Raw genomic sequence first — 17,169 nt, 5'->3', positions numbered from 1 at the left:
CTCTGCCAAACGTCCATAAGAACAGTTGATGACTTGGGCCTTATCTGTCAAGGTGGTCACTCAGGATTGTTTTGGATTGTTGGGTGCCAAGACTGGCTTGGGTTGGGTCATGGCTGCACTCTCCCAGTTCCTTGTGAGGCTCATTCTCCATTGGTTCCTGCTGTAGTACTTCCTATAACATACAACTCAAATCATGGGTTATTTTCCTCCAAGGTTAAATCTCCTTGAGATACACACCAGACTTCCCCATCTTCCCACTTTGCCCACCAAGTGCACCCAGGTCCTTGAGCAAAGACAATCCCATGAACAGGCCTGCCTTTTCCCAAGGGAGGAGCAACACATGTTGTCTTTCCCAGCCAGTTCTCTATGTGCACTACGGGGACCTTATCTCCTCCCACTATAAGTAGGGGCTTTGGGCAGGACCAGGGCGGTTAGCAGTTCCTCTGGTGTTTAGCTTTTGCTAAATTTGCATCCCAGTGCTTCTGTTCCCTGGCACCCAACACTCTCAGTATAGTCTTAAATAGTCCTTTGTATCATTCAATCTTTTTGGAGGCTTGTGGGTGATAGGGGATGTGAAACACCCAATCAGTGCTGTGTTCCTTGGCCCAGGAGTCTATGAGGTTATTTTGGAAATGAGTCCCATTGTCTGACTTGATTCTTTCTGGGGTACTGTGTCACCACAGAACTTGCCTTTCAAGGCCCAGCATGGTGTTTCGGGTGGTGACATGGTTCACAGGGTATATGTTTCCAGCCACACGGTAGTCACTTCCATTAGGGTAAGCACGTAGTGCTTGCCATGGCAGGTTTGTGCCAGTGGTCCAATATAGTTGATCTGCCAGGCCTTGCCATATTGATATCCCAGCCACTGTCCTCTGTTCCAGGGAGAATTTACTCGCATGGCTTGCTTGATTGCAGCGCATGTTTTGCATTCACGGGTGATGTGTGTGATGGTGTCAATGGTCAAGTTGACCCCTCCATCACAAGCCCATCTGTTTGTTGCATCTCTCCCTAGATGTCCCAATGTTTCATGGGCCCACTGAGCTATGAATAGCTCACCCTTACATTCCCAGTCCAGGTCCGCCTGAACCACTTCAATTCTGGCAGCCTGGTCCACCTCACCTGCTCATTGTTTCGATGTTCTTCAGTGGCACAGTTCTTGGGCATGTGAGCATCTACATGATGGACCTTTACAGGAATGTTTTCTACCCAGGCAGCGATGTCTTGCCACAATGCAGCAGCCCAGATGGGTTTACCCCTGCGCTGGCAGGGGTAAAGCAATGGTCTGCTTCCATTGCTATAGCCACCCCCACAGGGCATTTGCCACCATCCATGAGTCAGTATAGAGATAAAGTACTGGTCACTTTTCTCATTCAGCGATCTCTAGGACCAGCTGGATGGCTTTTGCTTCTGCAAACTGACTCAATTTGCATTCTTTGATGGCTGCTGTGATTTTTCATGTGGGACTCCACACAGCAGCTTTCCACTTTTGATGGTTTCCTATAACATGACAGGATCCCTCGGTGAACAGAGCATAGTGCCTTTTACCTTCTGATAATTCATTGTATGGTGGTGCCTCTTGGATATAAATCACCTCCTTGAGTGATGCTCCAAAATCTCTGCCTTCTGGTCAGTCCATCATCAATTCCAGAATTCCAGGGCGGTTGGGGTTCCCCATTCAAGCCTGTTGTGTGATCAGCACTACCCACTTACTCCTCATGTTGTTGGCTACATGATGGGTAGAGGGGACCCTTGCTTTGAACAATCAGTGCAGCACAGGGAATCACTGTGCCAAGAGGAGCTGTGCTTCTGCACCAACTATCTCTCTTTGTAATTTCACCCTCTATCCAGTGTGTATGTGTGCTGCAAAGGCTTAAGTGCCAGCTACTGGTGAGACCTGTGTGAGTAGATTTGGGGCCAGCTACTGGAGCAAGTGAGGGTTTTAGCATCAGTAGTTGGAAGGATCATAGCTCTCTGGATCTAGGGACGGTCCTACAGACTTTGTGCCCAGAGTGCCAGCTACTGGGGGGACTGGCGTGAGTGGAATTGGGGTCAGCTACTGGAGTCAGACCAGGGGTGTAGGCACCCCTGGCCTGTGATATCAGCTATTGGAGCTAGTGGGAGTCTCAGTGTCAGCTACTGGAGCAGGTGGGGATCTCGGCCACCAGCCACTGGGGCAGGAATGGTGTGTGTCACGAAAACCAGCTACTAGGGCGGACCGGCATGAGTGAGGCAAATGAGGGGCTCAGCACCAATGGCTGGAGCGGGACTGTGGGTCACAGCCCATGTGCCTGGTGCCAGCTGCTGGGGGGGATGAGTGTCTGTATCTTCCCTTATCTGGTGTGCGTGGGGGTGTGCATGTGTATTCTCTAGCAAACTTCAAGCGGGACTAGCTGGGGAGTAGGAGGTCTTGGGTCTAGGCAGAGGTATCAGGTGGGCAGAGGGTCCATGCAAATGATGTCATGCTCAGCAATAAAAGCTTAGGGAAAGGAGGAAAAAGGGGGGATATTTGTGGTTATGGTGTTTACGTGTGCTGAGGCCCTGCTTTCGAGGAAGTGGCTGGATATCTACCTGCTGATGGAAAGTAGTGAATTAATCCCTTTTTGCTTTACTTGCATGCACAGCTGTTGCTTTCCCTATTAAACTGTCATTATTTCTATCCACAAGTCTTTTCACCTTCCATTTTCTTCACATCCTATGGGAGAGGGGAGCAAGTGAAAGGCAGAGTGGGTGTTTGGCTGTTGTCTGAGGTTAACCTACCCCAGTCTTTTTTTGGCACCCAACTTGGGGCATGAGGTAATGACAATTTTGATCTGAGTGTGCTAATGTTATATAGCAAGGGAACAATATTTCCAGTTTACCACTTGGTTCTTTTCTATCCAAGTTTAAAATGTGTTCTACTTTTTGCTCTTCAGAAATAGGTCATGTTTTGATAATTGTGTTTATGTTCAGATATCACCCCTAGTAAAGAGGTGCTTCTTTTTCACAGTGTTTTCAGAAAGAAAAACATTATCATCTCTATAGATGAAATACATGAAAAATTACTTACATCTTGAATATCTGCATAAACTTAGCATTTTAGAATTGACATGGTTTTGCTTTCTTTTAGTTCCTGTCAATTTCATTATGTTTAAAATTCTTACACTAGTGGGTTTCTAAAATGCTGCAGTATCATTTTGGAATATAGCTACAGAGAAGAATTTTCTGGAAATTAAAAGCTAACCACACTCTTTTTTTATGGGATTAATATATAACTTCTTGCTAAATTTGGGTGAAATATCAAGAGTTGCAGCTCTGAGAGCTTTAAGTTGAGGGGGGAAATTAAAGCACCCTCTGTTTTTAGCAGTGGGTGCTTTTGCTAAAATTATACAAGAGTTGTGTGGGTGGGTGGGTGGTGGGTGATTTTTTTGTCTGTTGGTTTTTGTAGGAATTATAAGAGCTTGAGGTTCTTTGTTACAGACTTAAGGCTGCCTTTACACTCAAAAAAACTGAGAGAAAAACATTAATAGATCTCTTGAAACCATATATAACAAAACATGCTTACTGACTAAATGAAATAAAATCTTACTGACTCCCAGAAACCTGGTTCGTTGGTTGGTTGGTTTTTTGTTTGGGGTTTTTTGTTTGTTTGTTGTTGGGGTTTTTTTACATTTTGGGGGGGGAAATGCCATAATTATGGGTCACATCTTCAGCATATATTATATAACTACCAATTAAATCCATGTTGTTCTTTATACTGACTGTGGGGTCTGGGCTATGATATTACCATTGTATATATGTTATCCACTGGGATTTCAGCTGTAAACCTGAGGGGACATATGCAGCTGAATGCAATAACTACTCTCCACCAGAAAAACAACTTGTTTAACAGAAGGAAAAAACGAAAATACAGAAGGAGTTTGGACTGGGCACTCGAAGTTTGGCCCCAACCTCTAATATGTGAGAAACACCATTGGTGTGTGTAAGTGCTTAAATCCCACTGAATGTGAACAAAATTTGGAGGCTGACTTTCTTGAATACTTGAAATCCCAGCTGAAGTGTGGTCAAGCTTGATTTTATATCACATTTGGAGACAAAACAGCTTTCTAGTGGCCTGACAGAAACTAGATCTGAACTAAGCTAAGGAAGGAGTTTTTATTGGAATACTAATATTACTTAAGTAACTTGTTTCTTCTTGGACATGTTCCATTCTAACAAACTTTATACTGCTTTATTTATGACATCTGATAAGTTTCCATGCATAAGTTGTGAAGTTTTACTGGACTTCTGGTCTATTAATTGCCACCCTGCTTTCTCATGCTAAAGCCTGAAAAACAGGAAAGAATGATCAGTGATGAGGTTTGATTCAGTGCCTTATTTTAGTATATGAGTTTCTAGGGCTTCTGTGGAGCTTTGGGTTAACATTAAAAGTCCCGGTTTAGTAGTAGAAATTCCAAGGAAAGAAAGTGGCAGCACTGCTGACTGGCTTCTCCAGCATAAATGTATCTTGTTCTCTGGTGAAGGTATGCCAAGAACATGCAGGTTAGGTATGGTGAAAGAATATTCCCTTGCATAGTAAACTGAATATGGAATTTGAATCTTAAAATGTAGAATATTTCATCTTTGCTATGATAAGTGATGATAAGCATTTTCTGTCCATAAACTTCCTAATGGTGATCAGCAACGCAAAGTCTAATTGGAGGCCAGTGACTAGTGGTGTACCCCAGGGATCAATACTGGGTCCAATCCCATTTAACATCTTCATTAATGATCTGGATGATGGGGCAGAGTGTACCCTCAGCAAGTTTGCTGATGACTTGGAACTGGGAGGAGTAGCTGATATGCCAGAGAGTCATGCTGCCCTCCAGAGGGACCTGGACAGGCTGGAGAAATGGGCTGACAAGAACCTCATGCAGTTCAACAAGGAGAAGTACAAAGTCCTGCATCTAGGGAAGAACAACCCCATGCACCAATATATGCTGGGGGCTGACCAGCTGGAAAGCAGCTTGGCAGAAAAGGACGTGGGGGTCCTGGTGGACACCAAGCTGGCCATGAGCCAGCAATGTGCCCTCATGGCAAAGTAGGCTAACAGTATCCTGGGCTGCATTATAGGAGGAGTGTTGCCAGCAGGTCAAGGGAGGTGATCCTTCCCCTCTACTCAGCACTGGTGAGGCCACACCTGGAGTCCTGTGTCTAGTTCTGGGCTCCCCAGTACAGGAGAGACATGGACATACTAGAGAGAGTTCAATGAGGATGATGAAAGGACTGGAGCATCTCTCCTATGAGGAAGGGCTGAGAGCTGGGACTCTTCAGCCTGGAGAAGAGAAGGCTCAAGGGGATTCTTATCAATGTGTACAACTACCTGAAGGGAGGGTGTAAAGATGATGGAGCCAGGCTCTTTTCAGTGGTGCCCAGTGACAGGACAAGAGGCAATGGGCACACAGTAAAACACAGGAGGTTCCATCAGAACATCAGGAAACCCTTTTTTACTGTGAGGGTGACTGAGCACTGGAACAGGTTGCCCAGAGAGATTGTTGAGTCTCCATCCTTGGAGATATTCAAAATCCATCTGGACACGGTCCTGGGCAACTGAGTCTAGGTGGCCCTGCTTGAGCAGGGGTGTTGGACCACATGACCTCCAGAGGTCCGTTCCAACCTCAACCATTTTGTGATTCTGAATTTCACTTTCTTCTGCTCTCCAAAGGATATCTTGATGACCATTGTCTTTATTTTGAGGACTATTTATTGCTTCGAGATCACTTTAAGGATGTGTTTGAGGTTTTTTAAAATATGGTTGATGCTTTGTGGAAAAAAACACGTCTGTTAGAAAAGTCTGGACCATGTGAGAAATGGTCCATACATTTCCATCAAGGCCATAAGATGCTTTTAGAAAGGAGGGGGACAGGAGCTAATTTTTTTTTTTGTCAAAATGTAGTAAAATGCATTTTGCAATTTCTTATGCAACTGCATATTTACATCTTATGCAATAAAAATGTATTTAATCAATGCTCACCTGAAATTCATACTATAATAGCTGTTGTGTGATGAATTTTTACCTCCTGCAGGTGTTTCTAGAGAGCAAATTTGCTGTTTGATATATTGCTCTTCTTTCTGTATCGAGATTTTACACAATGTTTCTTCCTTTAATAAACATTATTTTCATAGAATCATAGAATCATTTAGGTTGGAAAAGACCCTTAAGATCATCGAGTCCAACTGTAAACCTAACACTGCCAAGTCCACCACTAAACCATGTCCCTAAGCGCCTCATCTACGTGTCTTTTAAATGCCTCCAGGGATGGTGACTCAACCACTTCCCTGGGCAGCCTGTTCCAGTGCTTGATAACCCTTTGAAGAATTTTTCCTAATATCCAATCTAAACCTCCCCTGGCGCAACTTGAGGCCGTTTCCTCTTGTCCTATCACTTGTTACTTGGGAGAAGAGACCGACACCCACCTTGCTACAACCTCCTTTCAGGTAGTTGTAGAGAGCGATGAGGTCTCCCCTCAGCCTCCTTTTCTCCAGGCTAAACAACCCCAGTTCCCTCAGCTGCTCCTCATAAGACTTGTTCTCTAGACCCTTCACCAGCTTTGCTCTTCTTTGGACGATCATTTTAAAATGATTTTTCATGTTAAGACACTAAATAAAATAATAAAATGTAAATATTTTGTTCTGATGGAATATTTGTTTATTTTGGAGCTCTGGGGAAGAGCTGTGGGAATTAGCTGTATTAATTTCAGAATGCATGGATTTGTTTTTACTTTGCTGCTTGTTATATGTGTGAGTGAGAGTTTTAGACAGGATTCAGTGCTTCATTGTCAAACGAAAGATAGTAGAAGTCCACTTTATGAAGATTAATTTCCACTGCCTGTGGCAGATACACATATATGCATTTGATTAGGTTTAGGAAGATGCACAAAACTTCAGGAAAGTTTAAGGTGGCAACTTCTGAAGCGACTGTCATTTGAAGTGGATATAAAATTGCCTGTCGCCTAAGGAAGGTACACATAAACTGTGAATGAATATTGGGCAGTTGAAAAACTAAGTGGATTGTCTTGCCCAGACTAATGTTTGGTAAGTTTTTTGAGCGATATACTGGAATGAGCAATGACAGTCTAGGGTTAAGTAAGAAAATACATGCTTAGACATCTTTATTTTCAACTTTACATCTTTGGTGATATTGTTATAGATAAATCATATATTTTATATACTATAGATCCTATTTTGTTTTGGACAAACTTTTATCTCCTGATTACTACTCCAAGAAAGGACTGCTTATGTAACATTGACCTAATCCATCTGTATTTGCTGAAGGTAAATCTGGGCAGCAGAGATGGACTGCTCTAGTTTGGAAATCCAGTGAGAAGAACTGTGGGTTTCACTCTTAGGGAAGTGCAGATGTAGGCCATAACTTGAAAAGACATTCACTGGGAAACTGAATGTAATATTGCAGATAGAAATCAAACTTGAAAAATGACAAATGTATAGCTAACGGTGCCATGCTTAGCACCCTCATCCTCAGGCACCATGGTCTCCCTATGTTGCTGAAGCTGTGAAAGGGAGACTTTGGCACAGTATTTCTCCTTTTATGATATGCTGTTGCCTGTTCAACTGAAGTGTAGAGTATGGCTAATATAGTCCAAGACTGCTAGCATTCTGAAATACTTTGCTGAGCTCTTGGTTGTTTTCCAGTACTAGCTTTGATTTACTGCTTCTTTTAACATTGAATTAATTTAAGATACCCTTTGACTAAGTATTGTCTGTCTTCTAAATAGACAGTGCTGTCCCTGCAGAGCTGAAGTTGTGCTTTGTCAAATTGCATTGGATTGTTTTTTAATTAAAAGAGCACAGTTCTAAATGCTATACCATTATAATGCCAATGAATGCAACATTAAACTCTACCAAGATGTTTATTAGCTGTTTATATGATAGCATTGCTTCCATGATTGTTAATATACTGTTTTCTTTCCATAACAATAACTTTTTTAAAATCATTATAAAAATGATGCAGAAATAGAGGACCTGAATATTAAGATCAGCTGATTGTACTTCCTCATAGATCTGAGGATTAGGGAAGGAGGTGGCTTTGCATTTGCTAATTCATTTATTTGATCTCTGTCAATGCTGTTCAGCCTTAACATAAATTAACATAGCCTCAGCTGTAGTTTAGTTTTCCCTCTGATAGTAATTCCAAATGCTGTTCTATGAGGAAAAGGGACTGTGCTTTCATTTTCCTCCCACAAAAATAACTGTACCAAAAGAGGGGTTCTGCTTAGTCAAATTATCTTTTGAGGTCATCATAGCCAGTTTGCACACTGGTTATTAAACCATACCTCCAGTATGACCTGATGTCCACTGCTTCTGTCCCCCTTCTAGGGAGTCACACGTGGAAGTAAAATAGTTAACACTTCATAGCCCTTTGCAGGTCGCACTAGTTAAGAAATACATGTCAGCATGACCTAACAGCCTCACTGAGTCAGCACGATTTAATTAACAAAGGAGTAAATTATTTGTAAAAAAGAGGTCCTGTCTAGAGCTTCCTTATCTGACTGTCTGCAGCCTCCCTATATGTAGTAGTCCATATGTTACTGTTCTTTGTTGCAATTTACTATAGTCCTGCTTATCTGACATGGTTTGGTGAAGAACGAATTGTGTAACCTTGGAAAAATTATGGAGAAGACCATACTGGGTGCTACTGAAAGGCATGTAAAGGACAATGCAATCATCAGGCACAGTCAACATGGGTTCACAAAGGGAAAGGCCTGTCTAAATAATCTGATATCCTTCTACGATAAGGTCACCCACCTAGTGGATGAAGGGAAGGCGGTGGATGTAGTTTTTCCTGGATTTTAGGAAGGCTTTTCATACTGTCCCTCACAGCGTCCATCTGGACAAGTTGTCCAACTGTGAGATGAGCAGGTACATGGTGTGCTGGGTGAAGAACTGGCTGAAGTGCAGGGCTCAAAGGGTTGTAGTGAATGGGGCTACATCTGGCTGGCGACTGGTCACCAGCAGTGCTCCTCAGGGCTCAATTCTAGGGCCAGTTCTGTTCAATATTTTTATCAATGAGCTGGATGCAGGAGTTGAATGCACCATTAGCAAGTTTGCTGATGATACCAAACTGGGAGGTGCTGGTGACTCTCTTGAGGGACAAGAGGCCTTGCAGAGGGATCTAGATAGATTGGAGCATTGGGCAATCATTAATGGCATGAAATTTAACAAGACCAAATGCCGGATTCTGTACCTGGGATGAAGTAACGCCGGGCACAAGTATAGATTGGGAGAGGAGTGGCTGGAAAGTAGCCCCATAGAAAGGGATCTGGGGGTGCTGGTTGACAGCAGGCTCAGTAAGTCAGCAGTGTGCCCTGGCAGCCAAGAGGGCAAACAGCATCCTGGGTGACCTCATTGCTCTCTACAGCTTCCTGAGGAGGGGACGTGGAGAAAGTGGAGAGGGAGGTGCTGATCTCTTCTCCCTTGTATCCAGTGACAGGATGCGTAGGAATGGTTCAAAGCTGCGTCAGGGGAGGTTTAGACTAGATATTAGGAAACATTTCTTTACCAAGAGGGTGGTCAAACACTGGAAAAGGCTTCCTAGAACACAGAAAATTTTTTCTTTTCTAATTATGCACTGGATGTTAAGGGGGATAAATTGCTTTGATGATGTTACAGAACTAGTGGGTTTGTTGGGTTTTTTTTAAACTTACTGTGAGACAATTATTTAGAGAATTTTTTTGTTTGTTTCCTCTGTAGTGTTCAGTGAATGAGCTGATTGAAAATATTACCTAATACATTAAGCTATTATAGAACTAAAGATATTTTAGTATTAGAGTGAAGAAAGTAGATATATGAAATATTGGTGAAAATAGATATGAGAAACATTTCTAGAAATGCTCAGCTAAAATGATCACACTCTGGGATTTTTCCTTATATTGTTTCAAAGAAGAGCTAGTTATACTGGCACTAGAGTATGTGTTATCTTCATACTGTAAGTCAAAGAAGTTAGCCAATAAACACTTTTATTTTTTGAGGGGAAAAATCTGAATTACACTCTCGGGAGCAACATCGCAAAGAGAAGTTAAAGATCTGGATGGTGAACAGGTGGAAGAGAAATTATTCTGAGTTATAGAATATGAATGTTTAGGTATAAACTCAATTATTTTATAACCAAATTAAAAATCCACTCAGTTATTATAGCAAGCTAGCATATAGTTTTAAGTAATCATTAATGCTGAGTCAAAATTCATACTAACATCTGTGGTCTTTTGAAAATTATTTCCTAAGTTGCAACCAGAAAACTTGCAGAGTTTGGGTTAGTAAAGAAATTCTATATAGTAACAGATCTTGTACCTTTCTTTCTACATTGTTGATGTAGGAATCAGCCCATTCAATAGGCCTTGCAGTATTATGTGATTATAAGCTATTGTCAGTAGATCTTCAGATGATACAAAAAGTTTTCACTGAAGACAAATAGGATGTATGTAAGTACATTTGTTTTTAATAATAAAACCAAATTTTGATAATTCTTTCTTTGACATTTTCACTGTATGATGTGACTTTTGTTTCTTCTTTCTTGCTGGCCCATCAATTATGCAATCTACAAACAAGTGTTGAGCTGTGTTTAGATATTTTATGGGCAGGTGACCATTTGTTTTGTTAATTAGAAGGCTCCATTATCAGTATTACTTTTAAATAAGCATACTAAAAAACAAATTAGAGGAAGGTTTCTTTTCAATAAGTTAAGATTTTAAAAGCTTATCTTTTGCTGCAGGCATGAGTATGCAAATATTTCCCACACTTTCTTCATCTGCTTCAGTTAGATAATGAATTGGAGAACTTCTTATATATCAGCCGTTTTATAGCATGCTTTTCTCTAGTATTCCATGTAATACTCAGAGTATACAGGATATTTTTAGGTAGTTCATCTGTTTCTTTGTTTTATGGAATCTGTTATTCAAGGGGAAAAATAAGCTGCTAGAAATGCCGTCTGAAGTTGCTCATCCCAGTAAGTTACACACTAATCAAACATTATTTGTCAAATAATCAGAAATGTAGTTGTGGAATAAGTTGTTTGGAGAAGTGTATTTCTCCATTCTGATTCTCATTCCATTCTGTCAGTACTCAGTTGTGCTGAGTTGTGCTCACGTGAATTTGAATTCTGTTGCTACTTGTATCTTAGTTGGAAACCCCCATAAAATGTGGGCTTTATAACACACATCTGAGAAACTCTTTCTTGGTAGAATTTTCCAGATCTGATTATAGTATTTATATGTTGGTCTTGCATTCATCATATAATTGTCTCTAAGCAAAAAGAAAATTCCTTGTTAGTTACCAGCAGTGGAAATCACGTGGAAAGTCACTTGAAGGTGAACTAATGGTTATCTGCTTCAAAATATTTGTGATTTTGTTTGTTTCCTGCACATTGCATTTGTCCTTATGTGCTTAAATTCAAAGTCCTCCTGTGATATTCTGTGTTGGTGACATAATTGTGGGAGAGTCAAGCTCACTCCACTCTTTGTCTTTTGGTAATGGAGAGTGGCAGGAAAGGAAGAGGCATCTGAAGGCTACAGATGCTGCTGGTCAGCCTAATCTAAAACTGCATTAAGGTATGTATTCACCAAGAATGGATTCCTGAAGTTGAGCTGAAGATCCATAGTTGTTATAGAGTAGGAAACATGCCCATTTCTTTATATCATCTTTATATAATCTTTTTTAACTTTTGTCTGAACTCCTTCTGGGTTACTTGGACTTACTAGCTACATCATATTATTATGCTTAATTTTTCTTATTAGTGTTTTGCATACCATTTGTATGGGCATTTGCATACCCATAGTTCTTCAGTTTACCTATTGGTCATTCCACCTGTATCAGGTCTTGAATGGCTAATAAACATCCTTTATACAGATTGTATAGCTTTCTGTCCTTTATAAAAAAAAAAAATTATTCTTCAAATAACATTTAATACATAAACATGAATTTGATCTGCTTGTTCATGTTTGTCTCTTTTCTTCAGCTAATCCAAACTCCATCACTACTCTTGTGATCTCAAATACAGAAATACATTTTTGTCCTATATCTAGCTCTATTGCTGAATTATCAGTGACATTTAGTGAAATGGGCCTTTCTTTTTCTTTATCATACTTAAAACCTTCCTCTTCCATATTATCATTAAGCACTGATATTAAAGTAGCACATCAGTATCAACTTTTTATTGTACACTTTTGTAGTGTTCTGTGCACAACAGAAGTGTTTATACAGAACATGCATATGTTTTAAAATATAATTGGAATGTGAAATAATCCTTTATAAATTCATTGTATGAACTGGCTTATTTAGTTTCCTTCATACTCCATAATTTGATGCACTACACTAGTTTAGTGTGAGTCTTTGACTACAATTTAATGCTGCTTATTGCTTAGTCTTTTTTAACTACTTCTAACAACAATCTGTGTATATATACAATCTACTATTCTCTGTATGTTGTGCAATCTAATTTTGTTAAATTATTTTGTATCTCATATATATATTTCTAATTCCTTTTGTGGACTTTATTAAGCAGCTCATGATTCAAATTGTAACTGCTCAGCAGTGGTAATTTGTGACTGAGGAATGATCAGGGCATGGAGGGCAAGAAGGCCCAACTGCAGAAGGGGTTAAACGGGCTGGAAGCAGGAATGCCAGAGACAGAAGGCTCCCTGTAAGGGAGTGAAGTTTCCCGTGGTGATGAGATAAGAAACAGCCCAGCATTGTCTTGTAGCCATCCTGGAATGGGAGAGCTCAGGGACCACCTGTGGGCAGCAGAGCTGGGCTGGGGGATGGACCCAAGGCACCCCATGCAACCGCTCATGGGATTGGTGCTGGTGCAAGAGTATATAAGGAATTGGCTCGTGAAGCATCTTTGCAGACTCCTTGTAGAACCACTTATGGCGGTAGGACTCGGCCCAATGCAGTGTTCATTAAATTTTTTTCTTTATGTTTAAGCACAAGTGTGTATTTAATTCACCTCAAGGGATACCATAAAAATTCCCCAACACTGCACACTGATAAACCCATATCAGATTTAGAATCTAGCACTAATGATCAGTTGTACAAAACTTGCCTTAAATTTATATCCATTATTTTCAGCATGAAAAAGTTGTGGAATGTTTTAGAATAAAACTATTGAGCTTCTTGACAAGGCTTTAAATAGATTTTGCCTATCACTCATAGCAAATGAGTCTTACCATGTAAAATCATTATGGAGACTGACCTGTCTATTTACTCAATTTATCATTCTTAAAATTTGAATGCATACAACTCAGTTAACTCTACAGTTTGATATATTTTTTTAATTACTATTATTTATTTTTTTTTCCTCCAAATATCTCATCTGGATTTGTTATGAACTGAACAGTTTCAGCTATTATGTATTAACATTATGAAAATAAATATAAACAAGTGCCTTTTGTGGTACAGAATATGAACATTCCAAGAAACTTTACCCTTACTATTAAGTTTTAGTGACTTAGAAACTCACTTTTTTTAAATCCAGAGCAATTGCTAATTTATTTCTCTATTGTTTTCTCTGATGGTTCAGAAAAAGATGTTAAATGGATTAATTTCTTCAATTCTTTTGATATGCATGTGTCATTAGCACAGAGCTATTGCAAAGAATTTGTATTTTACCTTTCAAGTGTTGTTCATTGTTAACTTACATGTGTCAGGTGATCTTTTAGAATTAATATTCTTGAGAAGCGATGATGTTAACATATGATAAAGAAAACCAAATTGCTTTTTATCTCTGTGAATTATGATTTTTAGTATTTCTTGTTAGGAATCATGTTTGTAATTATTGAAACCAAGGTATTTTATAATAGTCATCTTCTATAAGTTTCATTTCTGTGTATGATAGTGTACTTGGATTTTACCATAGCTAGGACTGGAAGTTATTCATCACAGAGAAAGTAGTCTGCCTTGGAGTCCTGCAAAAATTGTGTAAATAGTACTCAGGATACTGTTTGCTAATCTCTCAAGAATGGAACATATATGTAGGCAGTAATCACTGGAAGCTACAGTTAATTATGATTATGCTTTCATGTTCAGGTAAATAATTTTTCATTTGCCTATAGCAAAGGCATATTCCTTTAAGAGAAACACTATATCTGTATCAGCTGTAAACTTTGAATGTAAGACTGTATGGCACGTTGTTCATGGTGACAGTTAGTACGGTTTTTGGTCAGCAACCAGACCCTGCTGGAAAAGAGTTGTCTTCTTTTCTTGTCTTTCCATATTACTAAGAAAAAGTGGATGGAGAAAGAACAGATTTTTACTCCTATTCTTTGGTCTCCTATGCCTTCTGTGGTTGATGGCAAATGCAATAGATATCTTGGAATCTTTTAAGTGACTCCAAGTACTTGATGTTGCAGACAGTAATCAATACTCTCTTTTGGCATTGGAACTGATTTTAATCATGGTCTAAACCAGAAAATGAGACTTTGATTTCAAACATCTATCTTAATTTTGAATAGCATTTGTAAAGTTTTGTTCTTTTCATAAAGAAAATGTGATTTTCATTAGTTTTTAATCATAAAAGCATGTTCATTTGTAAATAAAACTAGCCTTTCACTAAATTTGATATTTTGTTTTGTTAATGAGTGGGAGATCACCTGTTTGTGCATAAATGTATTTATGTTGATATAGATTAACATTTAATTAATTTTTTTAAAAAAATTAGTTATCTGAAGTATATCTGTCAGAAAAGAAAAAAGTAAGCTTAGTGGAACAAATTTTAAACTTTAGAAATAAGTAGTTCACTAAAAAAAGAAGTATTATTTGAAGTTAATACATTAAATTGATCATGCTTCTAGATTTTAAAAAGAGAAAACTTATTCTCTCACACTTCACTTTCATTTATATTTTGGCAGCAGAGTTTTCTTTTTCAATTTCCAACTAAGATTGAATGAACTGGTCATTGAATTCAAGTAGCTGAAACATTAAACCAAAGAATATATTTTTTTAACATTTGCAGAAAATACTGTTGCTGTCAAGAGTTGGTTTAACTTTTCAACAAGCTGTACACCCAAGTGTTCAGCTGATGAATTCCAACAGTTCATTGCTTTTGACTGTCTTTGAAACTAGTAGCAAAAATATACTACTTGAATATTTTTTCAGTATAGTTTAAAATTATTGATAGTTTGTGTTAAACATAATATTAAATATAGTTAAAGCTGTAAACATGTTAATTTTTCATGTGAAAAATACATTTTTCATCAGACTTCTTTGAGTTCAGGATGCAGATGGCAGGAAAGAACTTAAATATGTTAGAGGTAAAGAGCAATACTTATACTTGAATGTTTAATACTAGAATTTCTCATGCCACAACGTTGACAACAAATTAAATACACATTATGTCATGGTAACACAGGCCTCTGGAGCCCTGCTACTTGTCATGTATATTTGCAACATGTGGGGTTTTTTTTGTTTTAATCTGACTGAAAACTTTCCCACACTCTAGTCCAGCTATCTGTTAGCTGCTGCTTTATAGCAGAAAGGGACCACAGTGGTGGCCACAGCACATCTGGTAATATTAAGACACAGAGAACTTCCAGCTATGCCATCATCACAGTTGCTAATAATTATGATAGAACATCTGTATTTCAACTGGGGGTTGTTTGTGTATGTGGTTCTTCAAATATTCCTGTTTTATTATTTGCATAGCTTTTCAATGTGTGTTTTTGGAGTTTACTATTAAAATTTTTGTCAAAGGTGAGTAGAAGCTGGAGAAAAAAACTTGCAACGCAATTTGGCCAAAGAGTGATTAGAGGGGAGAGTCAAGTTTTTGCAAAGTCATACTGAAAAATCAATTATAAGATCTGCTTTGTTGTTTTATGAGACTTTTTTTCCCCCTAGTCTGACAGATATTTGAACAAATTGTAATGAAATGATGCTTACAACATGTTCTTTGTGAGGCAAGTGTTAATCGGTACTTTCTTTTTTAAGCTAATCTTCCAGTACCTACTATTGCTGCAATAGATGGGACTGCATTAGGTGGTGGCCTAGAACTTGCTTTAGCGTGTGACATAAGAGTGGCAGGTAAGTCTGAATCCTATTGAGCAAAGGATTATTCGTGTTGCAGAAGGCTTGACTAATTTTTGCCTTGGCAACAGTCTTATAAAATTGATTTTGTATTCTGACATTGTTTATGACAATTATTTCTAAGAGATTTAGCAGAAGCTTAACTGAAGTAATTGCTGATGTTTAATTTCATACTACTTACCACTGATAGCTAGATCATTTTTGTTGCATGTTTTCTTTTGTTCTTATGATCTTCGCTTTATCATTAACAGTATTCCCCGAAGGGTTAGGTAGATATTTTGGTATTTTATTTAATAATTGAAATACTCTTCTCATCTACGCTTGAGTTCTAGATGGACTATTTGTTTTTATGCAAACAGGTTGCAGGGAACAAGCAAAAACTGAGTGTACTATCAAATAAGCAATTAAGCTGTTATAAAAGAAAAGTAACAACAACACATGAAAAGAAGAACCTTGACCTATCCAGCTATCAGAACTTTAAAGCCATTTGTTGGAAAGTAAATGGAAACTTGATCCTGAACAGTTGCCAGTAACTCATAGTATATAAAGCTGTTTGATCCTGAGGGAGTATTCAGTCAGCTAAAGAATTCATAATCATCAGAAACAGAATTCACCTCCCCCATTTTAAGTTGTTAAATAATAACATTCTCTTTCTTTTAGTACTTTATGTTCTACAAATAAGTCTCTGTTATTCACTGTAATACCCTACTTGCATCATCTATCTTCTTATGTGAAAATTTATAAGGTACAGAACTTGCCTTGATGGGAGCAGTTGGGCCTTTTGATAAAGGTAGATTACTTGAATCTATTTAAAGATTTTCATAAGCAAATGCATGTAAAGGGATTTATTGTTCTTTATGAACAAAATATAATACATTAACACTCTTGTAGGTTGTATTTTTCTGCAAGCTGTTTCATATCGATTATAGTAAGAACTCATTTAAACTCTGTTTTTCAGCCTGTTCTGCTAAAATGGGGCTAGTTGAAACAAAGTTGGCAATCATTCCAGGTGCAGGTATGAATATTTTGCTTTTGTTACCATAGATAACTAAATAACGTGCTTTTTGTACTTTGTTTTAGATTGTTGTTGCTGAATTTCTGCTTATTTTTTTTATTTTCATT

The 17,169-nt window shown here is 38.6% G+C and overlaps 1 protein-coding gene across 2 annotated transcripts in view; it reads left to right on the top strand.

Annotated features, from left to right (window-relative positions):
• LOC143172069 (methylglutaconyl-CoA hydratase, mitochondrial-like) overlaps positions 1 to 17,169 on the top strand; it is a 114,742-nt gene that overhangs the window by 16,475 nt on the left and 81,098 nt on the right. For both annotated transcript variants that reach the window (XM_076361304.1, XM_076361303.1), the window contains 2 exons: positions 15,952 to 16,044; positions 17,006 to 17,062. In XM_076361304.1, coding sequence (XP_076217419.1) covers positions 15,952 to 16,044; positions 17,006 to 17,062 — 150 coding nt within the window. The remainder of the gene's footprint in view (positions 1 to 15,951; positions 16,045 to 17,005; positions 17,063 to 17,169) is intronic.

This window comes from Aptenodytes patagonicus, chromosome W, assembly GCF_965638725.1.
Source record: "Aptenodytes patagonicus chromosome W, bAptPat1.pri.cur, whole genome shotgun sequence".
NCBI lineage: Eukaryota > Metazoa > Chordata > Aves > Sphenisciformes > Spheniscidae > Aptenodytes > Aptenodytes patagonicus.
This window is presented reverse-complemented; position numbering and strand designations above follow the sequence as displayed.